At 43.0% G+C, this 26,973-nt stretch overlaps 1 protein-coding gene across 1 annotated transcript in view; it reads left to right on the top strand.

The window, feature by feature from the left end:
• The window catches only part of KCNQ3 (potassium voltage-gated channel subfamily Q member 3), a 359,113-nt gene that overhangs the window by 326,902 nt on the left and 5,238 nt on the right, over positions 1-26,973 (top strand). The window contains exons 10-14 of the mRNA XM_015146002.3: positions 16,648-16,850; positions 17,826-17,928; positions 20,025-20,156; positions 23,436-23,534; positions 25,869-25,953. Of these exons, the coding sequence (XP_015001488.1) occupies positions 16,648-16,850; positions 17,826-17,928; positions 20,025-20,156; positions 23,436-23,534; positions 25,869-25,953 (622 nt within the window). The remainder of the gene's footprint in view (positions 1-16,647; positions 16,851-17,825; positions 17,929-20,024; positions 20,157-23,435; positions 23,535-25,868; positions 25,954-26,973) is intronic.

Here is a 26,973-nt window from a genome sequence, read left to right as displayed (position 1 = left end):
TTACCACTGTGCTCCTCCTTCCAGTTATTGGGAACAGTTATCTAGTCAGTCACAGAAGGTGTCCCTTTAGCTCGTCTTGTTCTCTTCTACCCTTTATTGGCCCACATAGCTGAGGTCCCTGCCACAGGAGGAGGCTATAGAGGCAAGAAAAGGTACAGAGCCAGGGTCATCTGTGGTGTGAAAGAGCATTTAGTTAGATGCTATAATTGACACTTTGCCTTCTCCCTGTGACATCAGCCACATGAAATTTATCTCACAGAGTCATGAACAATGTTGGCAATCAAACACCTTCCATGCTCCAGAATCAATGACTACTGAAGGTAAACATGAATTTAGAGCTCAATCAATCCAATCCCCTAATTTTACTGATGAGGAAATTGTTAACCAGAGCAAAACAAAAGGCTTGAACACAATGCCATAGCTATTAGTATTTTCTCCTGCTATCCAGACCCTGCAACATTATCCCAGAATGCAGAGTAACTGAAATGCAGAGGTAAGATTTGGACCAATTTTTTTTAACCTCAGAGGGATCCCAGATAGGTCCTGAAGGCTTAGTCTCAATTTTCCTCTTGGGATAGTGGGGTGTGGGGGGCCATGCATAATACCCCTTCCCCTCTGAATTGTGAATCAATTAAGAAATATACCTAGAAGTCAAAGTATTAAAACATAGGTTATCAAAGACCACATGTTCTCACTCATAAGTGGGAGGTGAACAATGAAAACACATGGACACAGGGAGGGGAACGTCACACACTGGGGCCTGTTGGTGGATGGGGGGCAAGGGGCAGAAGAGCATTAGGACAAATACCTAATGCATGTGGGGCTTAAAACGTAGATGGTGGGTTGATAGGTGCAGCAAACCACCATGGCACATGTATACCTATGGAACAAACCTGCATGTTCTGCACATGTATCCCAGAACTTAAAGTGAAACAAATAAAAATAAAATAAAATAAAATAAAATAAAATAAAATAAAACACAGGTTACATTTTCTGGATAAAGCAAGATTGGCTCTAGGGGCAACACTTCTCACCAAGTGTGTCCTTGGAAACAGCACAGGGACAGAGCAGATACTCTCCCAGTCAGCCACTGGGCACTGAGAGCTATAGAGAGAAAGATCATATCTGAACACTGACATTTAATACAGAACTCTCCCAATCAAAGAACATGGGCGAATGGCTATTGCACACACCATAACCCAGTTGGATACTTCACCTCCTTCCATGGAGAGAAGCTAGTAGAGCTATCACCTTCTTCCCAATTCTTTTGAGAGTATAGACATTCCATTTTTATGACTTCAAAAACAGGGAAAAGATGGTCCCCCATATGGTTCATGTGGCCTTCTCTCTACCTATGAGCATGGTATCCCTTAGCACCCAAGAATATGCCTCAGCTCCCTGACTTGGCTTCATCAGTCTAAAAGCAGAACTTTTCACTTAGTACATTCACCAAGCCATCATTTGCTATTAGATTTCTACAGCAGCCATAACAAATTGCCACAAAATGGGTTAACTTAGAACAACAGAAATGTATTCTTTCACAGTTCTGGAAGCTAGAGGCATGCCCATGCTCCCTCCAAAGGCTCTAGACCAGGGTCCTTTCTTGCTTCTTCCTAGTTTCAGGTACTTCATGGTGATCCTTGGGCTTTTAGACCCATTCCTCCAATCTCTGCCTCCCACTTTACATGGCTTTCTTCCCTCTGAGTGTGTCTGTGTCCCAAATCTCCCTCTCATTTATCTTATAAAGGCAACAGTCATTGGATTAAAGGCCCACCCTAATTCAGCATGCCCTCATCTTTACTTGATTACATCAGCAAAGACCCTATTTCCAAATGGTCACGTTCCCAAGTATTGGGTTAGCAACAGAGCGTGTTTGTGCGGGGCAGCACACTTTAACCCTCTATGTTTGCCAAAAACAAGTGTGGTAGGTTGCACATGGTGGGAACCTGTCTTAGCAGATCCAGGATACATGACTTTGAGATAGATATTTATGAGAGATTTGGATTTTATTATCCCCCTACACCAATGGAGATACTAGGGATTAGCAAGGTGAAACAGTTCACACAGGGGCTGGGATTTGAACCTGTGTCTGCCTGGATCCCTCCAGATCTATGGTCATTTCTTCTTTTTAACTAGGGACTAAAAATAACCAGGCAGTAGAATTAGGAGGTAGTCATAGCCATAGGGACTGAGAACACAGTCCAGAGTTAGACTACTAGACTTCAAAACCTGGCTTCCCTTGTAATTAGCTGTGTGCTCTTGGCAACTTATGCAACCTCTCTGTGTCTCCATGTTCTTATCTGTGAAGTGGAGATCATAATAATGCTGACCACATGGGCTGGCTCAATCACACCTATCATACCTTGAAGACAGCTCAGCCTGTAGTAAATGCTCACTAGAGATCAGTGCTGATCAACCGGTGTGTTATTCAGACAAGAGATTTAGGTAAATTGAGAAAACATTTCTTACGAGACCAGAAGAAAATAATATGTCGCTCTCCACATTCACATCAGTATCATTGGAGTACCAGTTGCAAATGTCCTGGAATCATCCTCATAGATCCGCAGACTCACCTGGAATCATCCTCATAGATCCGCAGACTCACCTGGAATCATCCTCATAGATCCGCAGACTCACCTGGAATCATCCTCATAGATCCGCAGACTCACCTGGAATCATCCTCATAGATCCGCAGACTCACTGGGTTAGAAGGAACCAAAGAGGCCCTTGAGTTCAGCAGAACTAATTTTGCATTCCTGTTTAACTGAGATAACCCAATTAACACATCAGAGTTATTTCAAAATCATGATGCTGTTCCTTCCAATCGAGTGGTCAGTCTAATCACAATCCTGCTTCCCCCTTGCCTTATCTGTCCTTCCCCTTCCCCAGGATAGCCAGCCTTTTGGGAATCACCTGCCACCTGGGCCCAAGGTCCCTTATCTCTAGAAGTCAGAGATTGAGCTAGGTGATTTCCAAGCTACTTCCGGTCCTTTGTTCTATGAGTTTCCAGCCATAGTAGTAGAATTGGAACCATGCTGTTTTGCCACGTTAGACACTGCAAGTTACAGATTACTTTTAATAATGTTGGCTATGTGATTCTGGGCACATTACAAACCTCACTGTGCTTCAGTTTCTTCATCTATATGATGGTTATAATAAGGGTACCTATCTCCTAGGGCTGTGGTAAGGATTGTGTGCTTAGAATAGATCCTGGCCCATGGTAAGTATTATTTAAAGATTTGCTTTTATTATCATTGTTATCCTGATTTGCACCCATATTTCCAGGTTTTCTTGGCCTGGGGTTATTTCCATATGCTGTAGAGCTAGTTTAGGAGTCAGATCAACCTAGATTTGAATCCTGGCTTTGCAACACTTTTCTCCTTGCTTCCATCCATCCTTCCTTCATTCTATCCTCTGCCTTCCCTAACCTAAACACTGAGTATTAAGAGCTCTGCTTTTTGTCAGCCCTGAAGATTCTCGGGGAATTGTAACTCCTATTCTAATGGGAAAGGCCCTCACAATCTGATGGGGGGAGCAGATGTGTCAGCCGAAAAGAACAATGTAGTGTCGGGAGTGCTGGTAGGGAGATGTTAGAGACACAGGGGCAGGAGAAACAGGCACAAAGAAAGGAAACTCTAAGCTCTACCAGAAAGAAGAGAACAGGGAAGAATCCACTGAAGACCTTTCTTCTGGCCTCTCAAGCGCTAAGTAGATTTACACTGAGCTGAAGAAAGAATTAAGGTCCTAATTTTATTCCTTCCATCTTTTATTCTTTCATCCTTCAAGCTTTGGGGGCCTAGGCCTGTGATCTTCTCTCCAGTCACCTGATTCTGTTGTAGGAAAAAAACGAGTTCTTGTCACATGACCAGGAAAGATTAGGCATGCAGGCACTTTGAAGAGTGAGAGGTTACAAAATTTATTGAGTGAAAAGGAAAAAAGAAAAGCAACACAGCAAAGTGAGCGGGGTTCCTGTTCACAGGTTTTCATCTCTCAGTTGGAATCCCAAGTCACCACCCAGGAACAGGAGAGGCCAGGCTCCTCCTCCCTGCAAGTTGCACAAACTTCCTGCAGCCCCACCCCATCATCCCAGTGCACAGGCTGGTTGGGGATTCTCCAGGGACCTTATCACCTCCTGCATCTATCATTCGCTACTCTAAAGAAGTACATCTAACTGCCATTAGAATAAGGATGAGGATAAGGATGAAGACAGATCTTAACTGCTTCCTGTTGACAGGGGTGCTGTTTTGGGAAAATGGCCGTCAAATCACCCTCAGAGGCCTATCCAAGGGTTCCCACCAGAAGGGGCCATTGCCCAAAGCTCCAGTTGCATGACTGGAGTTTGATGGCCTGAAGAAGGGACAAACTGAGTTATTAGAAAACATGTAGAAATATGAAATAAGAGGGTGTGGTAAGGACAGCTCAAAAATCCCAAGGACTTTTACCAGTTTGCATGGGGAGAAGGGGGCAAAAAGCCCGATTGGATAAAAAAAACAAACAAACTTTTACCTTTTTGATGGCTTCTGGGTTCCCTTCCCCTGAGCCCAGTCCTAAGCCAACCAGTTTAAGGTTTGGGAAATTAACTTTTCCCAGTTTGGAGGCTCCACCTGAAAGGAGTCTCCCATAACATAGAGACACAATGACCTATCATTGAAGAGAGCACAGAGGAGGAAAAAGGGAGGAAAAAAAAGGCATTTTTTTTCAAAGGCATCCCAGAGGTTCAGGATGCATTTGAAAGGGGTACAGAGATGAATGGCTACTCAACTACAAAGAGGGGAACAGGTGTCCCTGGCTCCTTTCTCTTTCTAGCAAATACCTAGGGTACATGAGGGAGGGAAAATGAGGCATTCCTCTTTCTCTCCTTCCTCCTTCTATCCCTGAGTCCTGGTGACTATGGCAGGGTGCCACCCATGGGTGTTAAAGAGGCTTTCACCCATGTTAATGGGGGGGTCTGCAGGGTAGGAGTATCCACTCTTACCCACATATGTCCTCTCTCCCCTGCTGTCAATAGCCTTGAATTACCTAGACATCATTTATGCCATGAATACTAGTGTGATGTAAGAGGGTGTTTTTATCCATGAAACGGGAAGCTTGGCTTACTCAGCAGGAATCAGTCACGCTTAACTGTGCTGTGTCTTTTAACTGCTGTTATTATCTCCCTCTGGATCCCTCAGATCCAGTTTTCTTTCCTAGGGCTTTGACCCAAAGCTTGGAATTGAGTTTGGAACAAAAATGTGTCTTGGGGGGACTGCATGGACTCCTTATCATGAGCTGAATACTAAAGTGAAGCTGTGGAATTAAGTCCTTCTCTAACAAGGGAGAGAAAAGGATGTCTTATGACACACCCAGGGAGAGAAAAGGATATCTTTGGATGCATGGTGCTTGGCTTTGGTTATCTCTCTTGGTCTTACTTTCCCAAAAAGAAAACCTCTGGGTTAGGGGCACTCTATTTATTCCCATCGTCTGGCAGGATTTGCAAGATAATGGCTCAGAACTAGAATATTGATCCAGATTTTCACATTACCCATCCCTCTTGTTTCTTCTGAGCTGCACCCAGAGATTTCTGGTTAGTTCACAGCAACAATCAGGGTTAGTCTAAAATGTAGGCAAAAACTTAAAAAACAACGAATGAGTTTAGAATTTAATGGCAAACTTATGATAGGTTTTGAAACATAATTCCTCTCTCTCCAATACTCATTTTTGTTAAAAAAAAAAAAATCATGATAGGATGACGTTGTTTGCAAAATAGATTTTAGTCTTATACTTGGCCTGATTATTTGCATAAAGTGCAGCAAGAATAATTATCTCTACATAGGCCTTTTAGACTGGCTTTGATGGAACTCTGTCCCACAAGGAATCTCAGATAAGACCTTTTAAAGCAGAGCCCAGTCATGGGTTTGTATCCTCAAATACCTGTGAGTTGGGTGATCCTCTCCTCTTAAGGTCCCAAGATAAACTTGGAGATCCTGGGCCTGTTAGAAAGTGACATTTTTTACTGACCACAGGTCAGGAACCCTGTACAGGGACTGTGTAGACAAGGGTATAAGGCCAGGTTTTTCGAAGGGGTTTTTATTGGCTCTGCAAGTCAAGCTTGACTCCTTAAAAGGAAGAATGCTTTTCCAGTCAAAGCCTTGGTAAAACAACCAGTTTCTACAATTGTGTCCTGTTGCAAAAGAAAATGGATTCTTATTGCACTGATGCAAACAACTGTATTGCCATGAGTAAAGAATAGTCACAACTAGTTTCCAAATTCTAGGGCAAGCAGACAGAGAGAAAGAAACATGCTCCAAATTTTGTTCACAGAGTATACCTTACTCAATAGGTAAAGGCTGTAAATAGTTCAAAATAAGTTTCCTTGACTCTGAAAAAGAAAACAAGAACCAGCAATATTCCAAGCAAAAGTAAAAAAGATTGCTTTGGTTTTCTGTGAGTTCATTCAGTTAGCTCTTGTTTTGCTTGATATTCGTGAACATTTTTAGCTCTTCATGAGTCCTGTACGTTTTTTCTTTATTCCAATGGCACAATCTCCAAAGTTATCAGAAACCTGTATTTGAGAGCAACTGTCAAAGTTCTGTAGCTTATTATAAACCGTCTTTTGAAAGAGGTTAAAACAAGGCAACAATTGTCAAAATGTCCAGGGTAGTTAGAGTTAGAAACACAATTGACAAAGAAGTTTGGTTATCTCATGGTATCCAGTAACTTAACATAATCTTAATTATGATAGCATGTACTTAGACATTAAGATTTTAGAAATCCCATACAATTTTGGAACATATATTGGTATTATTCGCCAAAATATAGCCTAAAGAAGATTGAATACCATTGTAGCAATCCCATGTACATAAACATGTCAAATAATCCTGTTTACTTCTCTTTTCTGGATACTCCAGAGGACCTCTGAAGCATCCGAAAATCCAGATATCAGGAAACACAGTTTTGAAACTGAAGTTTGATTTGGGCAAACCTGTTAAATATGTTAGAGGCTTAAAACAGTTTACATTATGAAATAGAATTACATACTACCACAAATTATTTATTTTGCCAAAATGATGACTCAGAAATTTTAAAAAAGCAAAAACCTTTTATAACCCTTTACAAATTTTGCTAAAGAGAAGATTACTGCCTTAAGAATACCTCGTTGTGCTTTTATTTTAATGCTCAATTTACAGAAAAACCATATAATACCCTTTTGTATTTAATCAATATATTCACACACGGAATTTTTGCAAGATTAATTTTTACAATCCCTCCACCACGTGTTTAAACTTTTAGCTTTGTCATATCTAATTTAAAACAATTCTTTAACCTTAAGTGAGAATGTATATTTTTATACCTTTTTATAACCTTTTCTTAAAAACACATTTTACTGTTCTTACACACCTTGCACATAAATCTATTTCCAGTAGTCTCAATTACATGTCATAATGGTAACTTTTAACAATTTTTAATGTAAAACCTAGTAAGTTGTTTTGATTATGTGCTAGGTGCAGCCAAGGTTTGATGCCTCCCAGCATAATTAAGGGTGTGGTTAGTTCCATATGTCCCCAGCCCTTACCAGTTGTGAAGCTGGCAAATTAAAAAATTCTCAAATGCCAAAAATGCAGCCGATAACCTTAAAATATTTAGCCAACCTAGTATCTGACCTGCATAATTTAGTCCACCTAGTTATATTTTGATGACATCTGCTTTTTACCAATAATTATTAGGGCTGTTTTTATTTTTCAAAGATTAAAGTCACATGAAATGAAAGGTACCACAGTTTTTATCTTCCCTTTAAAAAATATTTGATCTAAGCACTTATCTTCCTTTAGGCCAATTAATTAAAGCTCTTTTTATAGACATCTCACACACACAACATATATATAACTGTACAGACAGACAGAAGAAAACCCAGTCCCCATAAGATCTTTTGTTTGCCAATCTCCTATTTGGATTATTGGCCTCCAGGTACTTTTAATTACTGGGGTTCTATGAGGAAAACAGAGGTCTCTCCCCTCTCATGTGTGCATTAAAAGTGGCAAGGCAAAGTGGAGAAAAATATTTTAGTCAACCGAAAAAAAACCCTTTTTGCAGCAAAACAAGGTCAAAGAAAAGGAAAACAAAGTCCTTGTAAATGTAACTATAACTTGGATAATCCACTTTTAATTAAGGTGAGCACTCCTTAAGAAAATCCTTTTAACTCCCTTATTAGCCAACTTTAGCCATGCCAAACAGCCAATATTTCTGACTTTCAAACTTTACTAAAGGCTCAGAGAAAGGAAAATCCAAGGTGGTTCATAGAGGGTAAGGGAATCAACGAACAGCAAACGTTCACATATCATACCAGAAAGGACTCATTCCCTAGGCCAGGATTGAATCCAGGCCGCCCAAAGGCTGAACAAAGCCTTGCCACAAGGTTACAGGCCACGCCCTTAAGGATGTAAACCAAGATTGAGGCCTGCAGCAAAGTTTGCTACCAGCCATACAGAAAGATGTGCAAAGCACACCAGATTGGCTACAGCTTAAGACTAACCTCACAAATCCTTTCTCACAATTAAAACTCTGCCAAAAATACAGTGATCCCAATCATTTCCAGCCCAACAAAATGTCTTCCAAAAGGAAAAAAAAACAAAAAACAAAAAACAAACCCTTGTTTTAAAGTCATCTGCTGACAGGGTAGAGAAAAGGAGGTTAAATGCAGGGCTGTGTTAACTGCTGACAGGGTGGAGAAGAGAAAAGGATGACTGGGGGAAGAACCTCTTATTCTTATGGCAAATGGTGTCTGCACCAGGGAGATAAGCTTAACTATTGTGGGAGAGAGCTGGAGTCTCTAGCTGGGGTAGGTGGGGACTCTGTGGACACGTGGTGGGGAATGCCAGCCAGTTGCTTGGGGCCCAGGCAGCAGCTATGACTCATCCTTACCCTGCATGGTCATTGGACACTGCACACACATGAGGCACACACCACAGCCATGCACTCCGGCTGGTAGGGAAGTAGGGGTAGGCAGCTGCCTGGTCCAACTGTCCTGTGCGCGTGTGTCTGTGGCCCTTGGGGTAAGTGTGGACCACCTCCAGTACTGTATTGTAAAAGGAAAAATAGGTGTCATTACTGTCCCGAAACAAAGAAGATGAAGGCCATAGGACCAAAAGGCTCAGAAGCAAAAGTTAAAGGTTTTGGGTCCCCATTTCACCCTCCCTTCCTCAGATTCCATGTTCTGGGTACCAAAAAAATGTTGTAGGAAGAAACCAGGTTCTTGTCACATGGCCAGGAAAGATTAGGCATGCAGACACTTTGAAGGGTGAGGGGTTATGGAACTTATTGGGCAAAAGGAAAAACCACACAGCAAAGTGAGAAGGGTTCCTGTTAACAGGCCCCCATCTCACAGATAGAATCCCAAGTCACCACTCAGTAACAGGAGAGGTCAGGCTCCTCCCCACTGCAAGGGGCAGGAACTTCTTGTGGCCCCACCCCATCCTCCCAGTGCACAGGCCAGTTGAAGATTCCCTGGGACCTTCCTCCTTATCTGCCTCCTGCATCTATCAATTCTATATGAGAAATCTCTAGAAATGTCAATTGATTAGATCAGCTAAGAAACACACCTGTCCCCCAAGAAAAATGCACAGAAAACCTAAATGAACAGCGAATCTTTATTTCTAGCCACAAAATAATAAATTCCTCTGTAGAGAAATAAAGTGTATGGTCAGAATTCTCCAGTAAACAGAACCAATGGAATATATCGAGGTGTATAACAGAAGATTTATTATGGGAATTGGCTCACATAATTATAGAGGTTGAGAAATCTCACAATCTGCTGTCTGCAAGCTGGAGAACCAGGAAAGCCAGCAGTTGTAATTCGGTCCAAGTCCAAAGGTCTGAGAACCATGAGCTCCAATGGTATAAGTCTTGGAGTTCAAAGACCTGAGAACCAGGACCTCCAATCTCTAAGGGCAAGAGAATATGAATGTCTCAGCTCAAACAAAGAGAGTGAATTCACCCTTTCCCTCCTTTTGATCTATTTGGGCCCTCAAAGGATTCGATGATGTCCATCCACATTGGTGAAGGCTGATCTTTTCTCAGTCTACTGATTCAACTGCTAATCTCTTCCACCCTCACAGATACATACAGAAATAATGTTTTATCAGCTATCTGAGGATCCCTTGGTTCAGTAAAGTTGACACATAAAATTAACCATCACACAAAGGATAGGAGTTATTTGGTTCTCCCAGCTCTACCATGAACAGTGTGAAAGCTGTAAAGAAATTGCCAGCCTTGGCAACACGGTGAAACCCCGTCTGTACTAAAATATGAAAAAGTAGCCGGGGGTAGTGGTGGGTGCCTGTAATCCCAGCTACTCGGGAGGCTGAGGCAGTAGAATCGCTTGAACCTGGGAGGCAGAGGTTGCAGTGAGCCAAGATTGTGCCACCGCACTCCAGTCTGGGTGACAGAGCAAGGCTCTGTAGAAAGAAAGAAAGGAGAGAGAGAGAGGAGAGAGAGAGAGAGAGAGAGAGAGAGAGAGAGAGAGGAAGAAGGAGGAAGAAGAAGGAGAAGGAGGAGAAGAGAATGGAGGGGAGGGGAAGGGAAGGGGAGGGGAGGTGAGGGGAGGTGAGAGGAGGTGAGGGAAGGGAAGGGAAGGAAAGGGAAGGGAAGGGAAGGAAAGGGAGAAAGAAGAAAGAAAGAGGAAGGAAGAAAGAAAGAAAGAAAGAAAGAAAGAAAGAAAGAAAGAAAGAAAGAAAGAAAGAAAGAAAGAAAGAAAGAAAGAAAGAAAGAAAGAAAGGGAAATTACCATCATCTTCTTCAACGTTTATGCCATTTAAGGAAGGTCCGTCAAGTTCCAGGCCCCTTTTGGCCACTTCATGTTCATTATCATCTCATCTCCAATTAGCATGTCCCATTTTATTTTAACGAATAAAATATCTTAAGAAATAAGTACAGACAGAAACTTTCATTTATAATCTTTTCTTGGAGAGAAAAATAGGACACCAAAACCTCAAAAGTTTGGCATGTGGTAGGTGACAGGTGTTTATTACCTGTCTGCTTTCTCTGTCTCTCTCAGGGCACACCATGATGCTAGGAAGCATTCTAAAAGTACTCTTAAAGGGGACTGCAGATCTTTTGTTAGTCCTCATCCTTTCCACATGAAAAGATGAGAGGATGAAAGAATGAAGGAGAGAAGGCCTTGACTTCTATAAATGGGATTGGCTGTTCTGTGCTGGGCACTCAGTCTGGCCAACATGACAAAACCCTGTTTCTACTAAAAATACAAAAATTAGCCGGGCGTGGTGGCGGGCACCTGTAATCCCAGCAACTCAAGAGGCTGAGGCAGGAGAATCGCTTGAACCCGGGAGGCAGAGGTTGTAGTCAGCAAGATGGCACCACTGCATTCCAGTCTGGATGACAGAGTGAGACCTTGTTTAAAAAAAAAAAAAGTACAGGTCTATAGTATTTGGTATATTCACATTGTTATGAAACCAATCTCCAGAACATTTTACTTTGCAGAACTAAAACTTTGTTCCTATTAAACAATGCTCCCCTTTTGCATGCCCCCAGGCCCTGGAAACCACCATTCTACTTTCTGTTTGTATGAGCTTGACCACACTTGATATCCCATATAAGTGGAATCACATAGTATTTGTCTTTTCATGAAGGGCTTATTTCACTTAGCATAATGTCCTCAAAGTTTATTCATGTTGCAACATGTGTCAGGATTTCTTTCCATTTTAATACCAAATGGTATCCCGTTGTATGTCCATTAATTTTTTGTATCTACTTATCCACTGATGGACAACATTTGGGTTACTTCCACCTTTTGACTGTTGTTAATAATGCCGCAATGGACAGGTATGTGTTTTTTAAAATGCAAACTTCATATACTTTATCCTCAAACATCTTTGTAGGACCCGGGTACATTTAGAACACAAAGGAAACTCCTATTTTCTATTTCTGTTTAAATTTTATTTCACTTCTTAAGTCTCTGACTTATCTGAACTCTGATCTCATCTGGTGCCACTCTGCCTCTCACTTAGAATATTTTGGCCACATGCCCTCCCTTTGGTGCCGCAGTCCAGTCCTCATGCCCCTTGCACCCACATGCAGTTCTTCTGCCTAGAGAGTTCTTGCCTCCTTTCTTTGAAATCCAGCTTCTGACCCTTCAGATCTCAGCTTCTGTGTCTGGACCATCATCATCTTAATCCTTGATTAATAATCCTGAAATTGGTTTCCTAATTCATCTTCCTATCCACTCAAGATGCCTTCCCGAGCCACCCTACCTGTCAACCTCCCGTTGCTCTTCATTACTGCATTCTCTTGGTCTCCTTGTCAGATTTCTAGCAATGAATGTGTCTGTTTACTTATTATATGACTTCTTGACTTTATCATAAGCTCACTAGAGACTGAAAACCACGTTGGTTTTAATCACCAATGTATGTTCAACAAGTTACCTTGAGCCTGGGATTTACAAAGTGTGGAACACATTTTTGTTGAATGAATAAATATTAGCTTCGTTTCATAGATGAAATTGAATCTGAGTTAATGACTTTCCTAAGTGAAATATAAACCACAAGTAGAGATTTGAACTCAGTTCTCTTACTCTAAAGTCCACTCTCTTTCCACTATACAGCAGTCCCTCTCTCAGCTGAGGTTAGATGCATTTTGTTAATCAGAAGATTGAATGTTTTATTACTTCCTTCATTCATTCAACATTGTAATAATACTTTTAGTGCTGGCAACATGCCAGACACTGTGCTAGATCCTGTATATACAAGTTGAACATGGTAGTTTCTGTTCCAAAAGCTTACCTTTCAGTTTTTCAACCTCAGCACTATTGATATTTGCTACAGATAATTCTTTTTTGGGAATTTCCCGTGCATTGCAGGATGTTTAACAGCATCTCTGGCTTCTCACCACTAGATGGCAATAGTACTTCTCATTATTATATCACCAAGTATCTCCAGGCATGGCCAAATGTGCCCTGGCAGGGGGATCAAAATCACCCCCAGTTGAGAACCACTGATGTAGTAGGGGAGTCCCTATTAAGTCAAATGTTTCCCTGCAGTGGCCGAGTGCCATGGATGAGAAAAGCCTGAAGTGGACTAGGGGCACGGAGAATGGATGTCTAATGGATCCCAGTAGCCACTGCACTGAAAGTCCAGATGTGGGGCTGAGGCTTGGACCATGTTTTAGATAAAAATAAGAGTCATTTAAATGAAAAAAGGGGATGAAGGTTTTCCCAGGTCGAGTTCACAGCACATGCAAAACACAGAATGTGAAGAAACTACACGGAGTTGAACATGGCTGGAGTTCCCTGTGCTGATACCTGCAGGAGGAGCCCAGGACAAGAGCCGCATTGTCCAGGGTAGAACAACCTTGATTTTACTTTGCCATGCCCAGTCCATCTATTTGCGGTTTTTACAATTTGTATTTGGAAGTTGTTTGCCTGCACTTATCATGTCAAGAGCCCTAGCTTTTGAAGAAAATCTGATGTCAGCTCTGGGGAAGGCTTTTCTTGCAAGATCTTCAGTGCCCTCCTAGAACAACACCTTAATTATGCACTGGAAATCCATACAATGTAGAACAGAGATAGGTTTTGAGTTTCAGCGGTGAACTTTGCCTTGCATTTGATTATCCTTTGGGGTCTTGGATTTCAGGCAACACAATTAAGAAGTAAGCTGATCATCCACTTTGCTGGAGGAAGAATTCCATAAGCCTCTTAGGTGCAATGGCTGTGAGTGATTCTGAGCCAAGACTTCTGACTTTGTTCCATGCATCTGGATTCCTAACACCGTCTGAACTGTCATCTGTGACCAATGGGGTTTTAAGTGAACGTGGCCAAAGCAATCCAGACTGTTTGAGGTTGCAGTGAAGCATTTAAATGCCTAACAAGCAAATCCTAAATCCCAGCACAGGGAGAACCAAGAAAATCCTCTGATTATCTTCCTTATATTCAACAATTATACTGAAACTTCAATTCAGGAAAAAGTGGCTGCTATTAATTTTGTCTTGCTTAGTTTATCTGGAATTAAGCTCCCCATATATTTGTCTCCTACGGAAGTAGAGTGCAATGACAATGTTGAACTTTTTAGACTAGCATTAAGAAGTACTGTAAAATAATATATAAATCTCTCAAACTCATTGCAGTTCATTTAAACAACAACAACAACAAAACCTTTATTTATGGCCCAGGGAATTGTATCCATCCTTTTCACACACATCGTCAGCCTTCTACTGCCTCTGTGGGAAAAGGATTACTTACCGAGTTAATAATGACAGCTAATATCTATTGAGCGCTTCCTGAATCTCAGTTGGCTGAGCACTGGACATGCATTACCTCATTTAACCTTTAAACATCTATGAAAAGCATGGGCTTATGGTCATCATTTTGCCCATGAGGAAGTTGGAGACCAGAAAGCATAAGTGATGTGTCCTAGGTCACACGGTTTGTCAGGATGCTTCCACCAGGCTGGTTTTGCCCATGATCTTAGTTGCTGTATTGAATATTCGGATGTTCTGAGCAGGGAAATGTACCATGTTCAAAGATAGCCAGGCAGAGTCTTTGCCTAGCTAGCACTACATAGTTCAGTGGAGCAGGCAGGCATGGAAATGTACTGTCTCCATACAGTGCAGTGCCAGAAAGACTTCAATGTGTGTTCAGCTCAGTTCCTGCTTCGTTCACTATTTTTAGCCCACGAGTTCTGATATATTCTCTGTCCTATTAGTCATTTATCTAGTAGCAGCCAGGAAAGCAATTCCAAAAAATGTTGACTTCAGTTCAAGGAAGATGGAGCTGGCTGAGCATTGGCGTTTTTCTAAATTTATCCTGGGCTGGTTATTAATGGAGTTCCTCAATCAAACTTCTGGAACAGTGCTGGGTGAGAGAGAACAGATCCAGAGGAAGTCAGGAATAACAACTGCTCACTGCTCATTCATATACTCATTCATTCATTCACTGGTTTGTTTTTTCAGAGATTTCTTAATGCCTTCTGTATGCCGGACTGTAGGCAAGAAATGTTACATAAATTATCACGTGTAATACTCCCTAACCCTCTATGAAGCAGCTGTTGTTAGGCCCCCATGACAGACGAGGACCTGGTGTTCAGAAAGCACAGGGTGACTGTGTGGCAGGAGGAGTGTTCACTCCTCTTCCAGCAGCCACAACACCATGACCTCCACACTGTACCCAGCTTCAAAGGTAGCAGCAGCTTCTGGCAGGGGCACATGACTATCCTAACCAGACATGCTCTTTAGAAAACACAAAATTATCACAAACCCATGCAGAACTGATTGGATCACCCATATTCATTCACTGTCTCATTTATTTCACAAGTACACGAGTGAGTGCCTCCTGTGTGCCAAGCTCTGTGTGGGGTAAGGGAGCAGAAGCTGTTGCATTGAGTATACCACTGGGCGAAAACACACAATGTGGCGCTCTTTGGAAAGTACCACAAAAAAGGCTTTATCCTTTGTGCTCACTAGGGTAAGGGGGCAAAAGCCGAGAAATGGAAGAAATTAACATGTATAGAGCACCCGCTGTGTGTCACACTCTATGCCAAATCCTGGACAAACATCATCTCATAGCAACCAGATAAAGCAGAGAATGCTTATCCCTACTTTACAGATGAGGTAACTGAGGCTCAAAAAGGTCATAGATCTACCCCAGGTCAGCCCGATGGGAAGGGTGGACTTGGGCTTAAGTCAAGGTGCAGCTGGATTTTTGCACCAGGGCAATTTTATATTGGCATTATTAACCATTTTCTTTGTACCAGGAACTCTTCTAGCAGTATCGTGAAGGCCATGGACCCCTTCTCAGAATAATTTTGAATCTATAAACAAAATACAATATACACTTACAAAAGAAGCTGATTATATGGATAAAGCATTACCAAAATCTTTAAAATTTTGAGATGTAGTCATATATGTGCATTTTTGTGATGAACCTGGTGGCAGATTGAATACCACCATAATCTTGAAGCCATCATGAGCATAAACAATACCTTGAAATAACAGGATATAAAATTATCTGTGATTTTTGTTGTGGACAGTCACAGGCATTTAGGATATTACTGGAGTTTGTTGCCCACATTCATAATGGAAAGAGATGCTAAATTTTAGTTAGAAGTTATAAATTAAAAATGTATTTTTCCCCATCCAAACTCATGGACTGCCAAATTCTATCCATAAGAGTCTGTTTGTGGACACCAAATTAAGAGTGCTGCTTTATGTCATTTGTGTTGTCAGGTTCTTTTCAAGGAGGAACACTTTGATAAGGATTTGTCTGTGTAAATCACTATCCGGGCACCATGGGATGATACACAGGAGAGGCAGGAAGTTATTGATACAGGAAATGGGCATGGGGAAAGACGAATCTCTGCAGCATACTAGGATGAGTTGGCAATTTATAGCCTGCATCTCATGTAAGCAGCATTTAAGCATATGAGAAAATTGACATTCAGAGAAGTTAAAACAAAACTCGCCCAGGGTATAAGGCTAGCAAGCTGTGGAGCTAGGATCTGAACCACGCCCTGTCCGATTCCAAGCTGCTGAGTCAGATTCAGCACTGTGAAATGCACGGTCCCCATTCCTCCTTGGAGGAGCATGTATGAGTCTTTATGGAGGGATGGGAAATTGTAAGAGCCTGCACTGAAGGAGGAAAATTGTTCACTTTTGCTTATTTTGTAGCCAAAAGCTGGGTCTCTTGGATCGGGTTCGCCTTTCTAATCCTCGTGGTAGCAATACTAAAGGCAAGCTATTTACCCCTCTGAATGTAGATGCCATAGAAGAAAGTCCTTCTAAAGAACCAAAGCCTGTTGGCTTAAACAATAAAGAGCGTTTCCGCACGGCCTTCCGCATGAAAGCCTACGCTTTCTGGCAGAGTTCTGAAGGTAATGAATGCCTTTTTATGTCCCTCCCTGTCTCCTCCACTTCTCCCTCCCCCAAGCCCACTTCCTTCCTCACCTCTCCCTCTCCCCACTTAAGAACCTTCGAGTCCACAAGGTAACTCTCTCCCTTCCCTCGCCAAGCCATCTTCTTGCTTCCCTTACTCCTCCTGTCCCTTGGGCGGAGGCATTGTGATGTATTCCCAGGAGGCTAGGGCTGGAGGCTCCCAAGTTAGGAGCCTGGAAGCCTGTCTCCTTAGTTTCTAAGGGTGTCCCCCACCCATCCCGCCCCGTGATTGAATTGTTATGGAAGTCAACTTGAAGGATGGGGTGGTGCCATGTGCCAAGCGATCTAGAGACCAGGGCATAGGAAGAGGTGGCAGAAAAGCGCCCTCTGGAGGCTGTAGGAGCCATGGCCTCATGTGCCTCTTTTACTTATGCAAAGGGAGGACAGGCAGAAAAGCCTGTGTCCTCAGTGTCTGAGCCCACCCAGGCCCTCAGTCCTCATTGCATCATTCAGTTCTCTCCAAGACCTCTGAGGTGTGTGTGGCTCAGAAAGTGACCTCCCCAAGGTCACCAGGATAGAGACTGACAGAGCAAAAGCCCCAGCTGAGGCCTGTCTGGCTCCAAGGCCTGCACAGTGTGTGTCCTTTGCTGGCTTCTGTGTCCCTCGCTGGCTTCTGGCTCTGGGGGCCACTCTGGCACTGCAGAGCTCACTTCTCCTCCCTGCTAGCCTTGTCCTCCACCACCAGTCATGAGCTGTCCACACTTCTGGCTTGGACTTCTGGATAATAGAATGAGGGTGCCAAGAAAGGCTGAGCAGCATCACAGCTTGGGAGTACTGTGGGGTCTCACAACGTGGAAACAAAGACTCTGGGGATCGACACATCCAGAGGCGTGGAAGGCTTTGACCAAACAGTGGGGTGCCCAAGCCTTTTCCAGGGCTGTGGCCTGCCGTTGATATGCGTGTCTTCCTCCCAGATGCCGGGACAGGCGACCCCACAGCAGAAGACAGGGGCTATGGGAATGACTTCCCCATTGAAGACATGATCCCTACCCTGAAGGCCGCCATCCGAGCCGTCAGGTAATGCCCCCCTCGGCCCCACCGGTGCCTGTGTGCCTCCCCAGCTCCAGCTCAACTCCTACAGGATGGGGCTTATAAAATTCTCTTGCACTTTGGGAAGGGGGAAAATAAGCCCCTCCACTAACCCTGACTCAGGTCCCAGAAGTAAGTAAGTACTGTATGCTGCCCCAGGAAAAATGATCCGGACATGAGCGAATCATGTTGGGTAACTCTTGGGTGCCTGCCTTGTTATACACACGCCCCACAGCCCTCCCGACAGTATTTCCACCTCCTCTGTTCTGCTCTGGCGGTAACCACCATGTATTTTAAAGGGCATCAGGGTGGAGGGTTTTCTTCCTGTAGAGGCTTCTTGCTCAAAATGTTTTTTCTTCTGCTTAACTTCATCCATATAGTTCTTTTTAATTAGTTCGCATTTTTAACAAGATAATAAATTATAGTTTTTTTGTCTGTATCAGCAGAGACCATGATCCATTCTAGCTATTTCTGTTTTGCTTTAAAATTCTGCAAGAAAATGAAAAAAGCATGCTACTACTTAAACTTTATCAGCATGTAAGCACCTCATAAAGGTAGCAGTGAATTCTAGAAACTAAGGTGACTTCTCCAACTCATCATGGTCTTTTCAGCAAGATTCTCATTCCAATAGCTAGGGAAGCACAGTCGTGTTACAATGTGTAGACCTCAGCAAAGCCTTGGACGTGGATTTTCCTGACACCTTTATGTAGGATATGACAGAAATGTGGTTGTATGAAAACACAGCTATCTAGATTCCTCACTGGCTGAAAGCCTTTATTCAGAGAAAGCCAGTTAATGAACCTGTGTTGACCTGGAGGGCGATCTCTGCTGGGACACTGCATAGTCTGGTCTGTGCCCTCTTCTGCTCTTCTTTTAGCATTTTCACTGATGCCTTCATTCAGAGGTCATCAGACTTTTCTGGAAAGGGTCAGATAGTAAATGTTTTAGGCTTCATGGTCCATAGGTCTCTGCTACGAGTGTTCAGCTCTGTCATTGTAGCACAAAAGCAGCCATAGACAGTGCATAAAGGAGTGGGTGTGGCTGAGTTCCAGTCAAACCTTACTATCAAAATCAGGCAGTGAGCCAGAGTTGACCTGTGAGCCTTAGTTTATAGATTCTCACCTGTATGGAACGATGTAAAGAGAAGGCTTATAAAATGGCACAAAGATGGGAAGGATGGCAAGCAAATTAGGTAGTACCATAATCAATATACCATAAATAATGTTTAGGGGCTAAAGCCATGAGCTATGGCAAACAAAATGAACTTTGAATGCACCGTTAAAATGACTTGCGCAAGCACCAGATAGAAGGGCCTGGGAAGGGCTGTGACCTCCTGACACTGACCTGTGATTAGGGGTTTGAATAAACTCTGTGATCAGCAGGAGTTAACTTCATGATGTGGCTCCCAAGGAACACTACCCATCAGGGGTGACTTGATTGCTTTCCAGGGAGGAACCAATAAAGGATGGACGTGAGGCTTTGATTTCATCTACCAGTTCTGGGCGCCCCACTTTATAAGGAACCTGAAAAAACTCAGGGAACAGAAACCAGCTTTTCCTTTCTAGGAGCTCCCAAGCAAAATAATTCAAGAGGCTCTTGAGGATGAGATACATCAGCTGTGCTCAAATAGAAAGCAGTGTGACAGTGATTCAGAACACCAGCCTCGTCAGCACCCCATCTGGGTTTGAGGACCAGCTCAGCCCTCATCAGCTGTATGGCCCTGGGATGATGCTGAAGCTCTGAATCACAATCACATCTCCTATAAATGGATCTGTTATCAGGATTGTTCATAAAGCATTAAGCTCATGGTCTGGCATACAATGAATGCTCAATAAATGTTAGCTCTTATTAATACCATGATTTGCTTATTCTTCAAATAATTGAAGGGAATAATCCTGATGGAGATGTACTAACTCTGTGTGTTCCAAGGGGTAGAATCAGAACCAAACTTGCTGGAAGTTCTTCCAGCAAGCTGTTTTCTCTTTGGTTCTTTTCTCCCCCTGCCTTGGATTTTGCTAGCCTTGTGGTATAGCTCCCTGCACTCTCCACCCGTGACGCACAAATGCCTCTACTTTGCCTTGCAGAATTCTACAATTCCGTCTCTATAAAAAAAAATTCAAGGAGACTTTGAGGCCTTACGACGTGAAGGATGTGATTGAGCAGTATTCTGCCGGGCATCTCGACATGCTTTCCAGGATAAAGTACCTTCAGACGAGGTGAGACAGTCACATCTGGAGGGACTGCGCTCCCCTCAAAGCCATATGACCCTTAGAGTTTAAGGTGAAAGGTATTCAGAAATAATTTGAAATGCAGGGAGATATTTTAAGAAGAAAAATATCCACGAAGCCTTGTGGATGTCCAGGCCAACAAAGCACCAGATTGGACAGACTGTGAAAAAGCTGTATGACATTGCCATGGCCAAGGTCAGCACCCTGATCAGGCCTGTCAGAGAGGAGAAGACACACGTTTAAATGGCTTCTGACTGTGATGTTTTCGGTGTAGCCAACAAAACGGGATCATCTAAACCGAATTCGGCTGCCTAATTCTAAATATAATTCTTCACCATGTTAAAAAATGTTCATCGGGTATTACTTACAATAGTGAAAACTAAGGAAACAGCATCAATGCCCAACTAATAATTGCCATCATTTTTATGGAACTCCTCAGTATTCCACCTGCATGTTTATACTCCCTTATGAAAACACAAGGCATTGCATTCGAGTGCCATTTTTCCAATGTGGAAACTGAAGCTGATAGGACAGAGGACCTATCCAGCTGGCAGGGAGCAGAGCTGGGAATCAAACTAGCTCCAACTGATTAGAAAGTCTCTATTCTAACGCACCATATTTCCTTAATTATAAAACAATGGGTAAGGAGAGAATGGTACCTGCTCTCATTAAAATGTTATGCAGCCATTGGTTGGGTGCAGTGGCTCATGCCTATAATCCCAGCACTTTGGGAGGCCGAGGCAGGTGAATCCGTTGAAGTCAAGAGTTCCAGACCATTCTGACCAACATGGGGAAACCCCCTCTCTACTAAAAATACAAAAAGAATCCAGGCGTGGTGGAGCATGCCTGTAATCTCAGCTACTCGGGAGGCTGAGGCAGAAGAATCGCTTGAACCTGGGAGGCGGAGGTTGCAGTGAGCCAAGATTGCGCCACTGCACTCCAGCCTGGGCGACAGAGTGAGACTGCATCTCAAAAAAAAAAAAGTTATGCAACCATAAAATAATATTTAGAAAAAGTATATAATGAGATTTTTTAATTATTTGATTTGTGGATATATATGCATGATATAATTACCAGTAATACATGCAGACATGTGTGTACACATACATATGCATATGTATATATTTATAGCTGCATATGTATGTTTATATATCATATATAATATGTCACAGAATAAATAGACTCTGCCTAGACCTTGTGATGATGTTTACTAATATATAGGTATGATTCTAAACACATGCACACATATGCTTATTCAGAAATACACAGGACATGCACACACTTTCCCATATTGCGGCCTGGAGAAAAGGAGTAGGACTTCCCCTGAGAGATTGCAGTAGCTGTACTGAGATGATGACTCCATATGTGACTTTTTTTTTTTACTTTTAAAATGTATCAAATCTTTAATAAGTTGTAAAACTGCACATTTTTTAAAAACGGGCAGTTGTGATGTCAAGAGTCATGGAATAACAGTCAGGAAACCAAACTCCTATTGCAGTTCACTCTGACTGTGTGATATTTCCAACGGACACATATCCTCTCTGGGCCTCAGCTTCCCTGTCCAAGTGATGTTGTCCCACTGGAGTGTCCTGCTAGAGAACAGGAACGTCACACCGACTGGGTTGGAAGTTAATGATGCTGTCACGTTGGAGGTGTGCTTCTCCATGGCCTTTTTTTTTTTTTTTTTTTGAGACGGAGTCTCACTCTGTCACCCAGGCTGGAGTGCAGTGCAGTGGCACGATCTCAGCTCACTCCAACCTCTGTCTCCCGGGTTCAAGAGATTCTCCTGACTCAGCTTCCTGAGTAGCTGGGACTAGAGGCACATGGCACCACACCCCCTGATTTTTTATTTTTAGTAGATAGGGGGTTTCACCGTGCTGGCCAGGCTGGGCTTCCTAGCATAGTGGCAGGCACAGAGTCAGTGCTCACTACCTGCTGAATGAATAGATGTGTGAACAAATTCTGAGCCTAACATGCTGTTATTTATGCAACTATGGCTCTCTGAGAGACAAGGATGAAGCATGATGTCTAAGGCATGCCACACTCCAAAACTACCAGTCAATTTAAATAAGCATAGAGTGGACTATGACAGTGTCATAGTTTTTGCTACTTATTAAGCAAATGTGTTTCTAGTGTTTGTGGCTGGAGGGTGAACATCTGGATCTCTGACTGCATATCTCCAGTCGTGCTGACCTTACGGGGCAAGAGAGAAAGGAAGTGCCATCAGTGGAGAAGCAGCTGGGTTTCCAGGGAGGAGACAGAAGGAGCCATGGCTATTTCAGGGTTCACGGTCTTAATGGTCCTGGACCTGTGATAAGCCTTCAAGCCTGCTTTCCCTCCAACCCTTGTCCCAACCGACAGCATGATAGGCAACATTTCTTTCCTATTGGTCCAGGCATAGAGAAGGAACCGATGACTCTCAGAATACTATGCAGCCATTAAAAAAGAACAAAATCCTATCTTTTGCAGGAACATGGTTGGAGCTGGAGGCTATTATCCTTAGCAAACTAATGCAGGAACAGAAAACCATATACTGCATGTTCTCACTGATAGGTGGTAGCTAAATGATAAGAACTTATGAACACAAAGAAGGAAACAACAGATGCTGGGGTCTTCTTGAGGGGGTAGGGTGGTAGGAGGGAGAGGAGCAGAAAAGACAATCCCCATGACACATGTTTACCTACGTAACAAACCTTTACCTGTACCCCCAAACCTAAAATAGAAGGTTTTTAAAAAGGAGCTGGTGCCTCATGCAGAAATAGAAGCAGAAGTGGAAGCTGGTGTTGGATCTATCTTTCTACTGGCCAGAGATGCCCACAGAGCAGCAGTGATGTGTGCAGCTGAATATGTAGCCTAGGCTTTGTCTGTAAAACTCCCTAACTAGATGTTTTTGGAAGGGATAAAAGAACTGGAAGACAAGACAGGTTTGCAGCCCACCTATGACATTTCTTATAAAAAAGAAATATAACAAGATGCAGCCCTCACCTCTCTCAGCGGTTTGTCTGCCTCCCTCTCCCCTGGGATAGAAAGATCCTTTCAGTATCACCAGATCAAAAACAAGAAGAAGAATATACCGAAGTTACAGGTTCTCTCTGACTCTTTCTTTCTCTCTGTGGCTAGTATGCACTCTCTCTTCCTCTCCTCTTCTCTTCTCTTCTCTTATGTATTCCAAACCCATATCTCATTCCAGAGAGAATAGAATGATTTGGTTTACTGTCAAAACAAAGCTCTGTGTAATTTAATCCCCGCTCTGTTTGTTTCTTTCAGAATAGATATGATTTTCACTCCTGGACCTCCCTCCACGCCAAAACACAAGAAGTCTCAGAAAGGGTCAGCGTTCACCTTCCCATCCCAGCAGTCTCCCAGGTGGGGCCAGTGGACATGGACTGATGGGCCAGGGGTGCAAAGTTTGTAGAGCATCCCCACCCCCAAACCTCAGCTGGGGTCCTTTCTGTAGGTGCAGTTGTCACTCTCCTAAGTAAAATGAAGAAAGAGTTTGAAGCTTGTTTCAGTTGGTGGCCATTTGAAAGGTTTCTGTACAAAAATCTTCTCACTCCTCTTCCCAGACCATGTGGGTGATATTTCTTCCTACGACTTTTGAAAATGAAAATAGCCCCACCAGTTTCCCTGTTATAAAACAAGAGGAGACTTATGAACTTTATTGAAACAGGAAGAAAACTTCGCATTAGCAGAACCCACAGCATTCTCCATCCTGCATAATTATCTTTGAGTTGATCGATACCCCTCCCAGGACAAAGCCAGAGAAGTCACTCAGATATCAGCCCCCTGACAACATTGTAACACAGAGAGCCTTGTCCCTTAACAGAGCAGCTCTCCTCCTTCCAAAGCTTTAAAATTTTGAATAAGATTTTCTTTAGAAAATCCACTGCCTAAATTTATTTCTCTTTATTCCCAAACGTCTTCAAGTGAGGGAGTTAGGCTTAAGAAATATTATGAACCTTCCACTTATGAAAGAACCAAGAGGCCGGGCGTGGTGGCTTGCACCTGTAATCCCAGAACTTTGGGAGGCCAAGGCAGGTGAATCTCGAGGCCAGGAGATCGAGACCAGCCTGGCCAACATAGTGAAACCCGTCTCTACTAAAACTACAAAAATTAGCTGGGTGTGGTGGCACGTGCCTGTAATCTTAGCTACTCAGGAAGCTGAGGGAGGAGAATCGCTTGAACCAGGGAGTCGGAGGTTGCAGTGAGCTGAGATCACACCACTGCACTCCAGACTGGTGACACAGTGAGACTCTGTCTCAAAAAAAAAAAAAAAAGAATCAAGAGCATCAACATGATGATAGAAAGCATTTAATATTTAACCTCAGCCCTGGGGATAGAATAGGGAGTGATGGGACTGTGGGCACCTGGAGGACACATGCCCCATCTAAAGGAGGTAGGAATGAAGGCCCTCCATTCTTAACGGAATGAGGGTCCTACCTCCTTTTAGGAATGAGGGCCCTACCTTCTTTTAGGAATGCGGGTTCTCTGTTTCCAGAAAACAGAATATCCAGCTTTTACGTGAAATTCTCAATTTTTGAGATGGTTTACGTGTGTGTGTGTGTGTGTGTTTTGTTTGTTTGGTTTGTTTTTGTGAGACTCTGTCGCCCAGGCTGGAGTGCAATGGCGGGATCTCTGCTCATTGCAAGCTCCGCCTCCCAGGTTCATGCCATTCTCCTGCCTCAGCCTCCTGAGTAGTTGGGACTAGGGGTGCCTGCCACCACACCCGGCTAATTTTTTGTATTTTTTAGTAGAGACAGGATTTCACTGTGTTAACCAGGATGGTCTCGATCTCCTGACCTCGTGATCCGCCCACCTCGGCCTCCCAAAGTGCTGGGATTACAGGCATGAGCCACCGCGCCCAGCCAGCTTACATGTTTTAGAACCCCGTGCAGGCCAAAGAAAACACTAGCCAGCTGGATTTAGCACAGGGGCCACCAGTTTTTGACATCTTTTTAAAATTTAAGGCTGCTCAGCCAAAGACTATCCTACTAAGCAGGATTTAGTAACCTATGAGAGAGATAAATCAACTATTGAGAAAGTGCCTAGCATAAATGGTTTCTAGCAAATAGCTAGACTCCCTGAAAGTTCTGATCTGCAAAAAACATAAAAATGTAGAAACTAACCAGAATTTAGTCAGATACTGTGGATAACCAAAAATCAAATTCAGCACATATTTCAATTCCATTCCTTGCCAGTGTCATCTTTTGCATCATGTTCAAGATTTGAGATTTTTCATTCTTATTAAAATTGGCCAGATGAAATATTTATACTCACTGTAAGTAATTTCAGGCATTAGATGACTCCATCTCCACCTGCACACACACAGTCAGAGTGAAAGTCTCAGATCTCAAATCTAAGACTGAAAGGCTAAGGAATTTAATTTAAAGGAACTAGATACTCTAGGTACTGTTAGGTGCTTTATCATCTTTAACACAAAGCAAAGCCTCCTTAATAGCAGCTTGATATTTAGCTTCAAATTTTCCTACAGCAGAGGTAAACATGAGATACCAGTGTTGAATGCAGAAAAACTCTGACTTTCCGACTCACATATGCCTCCAGAGTTGAATGGTGCTCTTATGCCACACAAGTGTGAGGGTGGGAGCAATGGCTCTGTTGGCCATGGGCTGCCTAGCCAAAATGACGTTGCATAGCAAAAATAGGTATAATGATCTTACAGAAGTGTTCGCTTCTTCTTAGGAATGAACCATATGTAGCCAGACCATCCACATCAGAAATTGAAGACCAAAGCATGATGGGGAAGTTTGTAAAAGTTGAAAGACAGGTGAGTGTTTTCTTCATCTCACCAAAAACCAGATCTGTAAAATTTATTTTCAAATACCCTTTCTTTCCTTCCTTCCTTCCTTCCTTCCTTCCTTCCTTCCTTCCTTCTTTCTTTCTTTCTTTTTCTTTCTTTCTCTCTGTTTTTTTTTTAAATGAAGTTTCACTCTGTTGCCCAGGCTGGAGTGCAATGGCATGATCTTGACTCACTGCAACCTCTGTCTCCCGGGTTCAAGCGATTGATTCTCCTGCCTCAGCCTGCTGAGGAGTTGAGATTACAGGTGCCCGCCACCATGCCCCGCTAATTTTTGTTATTTTTAGTAGAGATGGGGTTTCGCCATGTTGGCCAGGCTGGTCTTAAACTCCTGACCTCAGGTAATCTGCCCGCCTCGGCCTCCCAAAGTGCTGGGATTACAGGTATGAGCCACTGTGCCCGGTCTCCACCATTGTTTTCCAAAGGGAAATAAGACACTTGAGTAGTACTACCTACCATTCAAAAAAGATGTGGAAATTAAATCATTGATTCAGCATTTACTGAGTGATCGCATGCAAGTTAATTAATTGTTCTGAGCCTCAGTTTTCCTCATCTGTAGTATGGGGATTATAATACCCTATTAGGTTGCTGTGAGGAGTGAGTTGATACATGAAAATTACCCATAATATTAGCGGGCACACAGTGAACACTTGATGATAGCTACAGTTATCATGCATTTCATGGTGACCCCTTAGGAAATGTTAGTGACCTGCCCCTGCATGTTGTGTGTCCCCCTTTTCTCAATGTCCAGGCCAGTGGTGGTCTGTTTGAAGAGGCCAGGAGGAGGGCAGGCTACAGGTGAGATCCGTTCAAGGTGGAACGAGAAACCCGGTCACTCACAGCACCATGCAGCTCACTCTTGCTTTCATAGCAAAGAGCTCATAATCTAGCATCATCTGCCTAACTCTACATTAGATAAATGGTACTGCCAGTTTTTCAAGGATGAGATTAATCCTTTTGTTTTATTCAAAATCCTAAATGGGACCCGTG

The sequence above is a fragment of the Macaca mulatta genome, chromosome 8 (genome assembly GCF_049350105.2).
Source record: "Macaca mulatta isolate MMU2019108-1 chromosome 8, T2T-MMU8v2.0, whole genome shotgun sequence".
Taxonomy (NCBI): domain Eukaryota; kingdom Metazoa; phylum Chordata; class Mammalia; order Primates; family Cercopithecidae; genus Macaca; species Macaca mulatta.
Note: the sequence above shows the minus strand (reverse complement) of the source record. Positions and strands in the feature narration are given on the sequence as shown.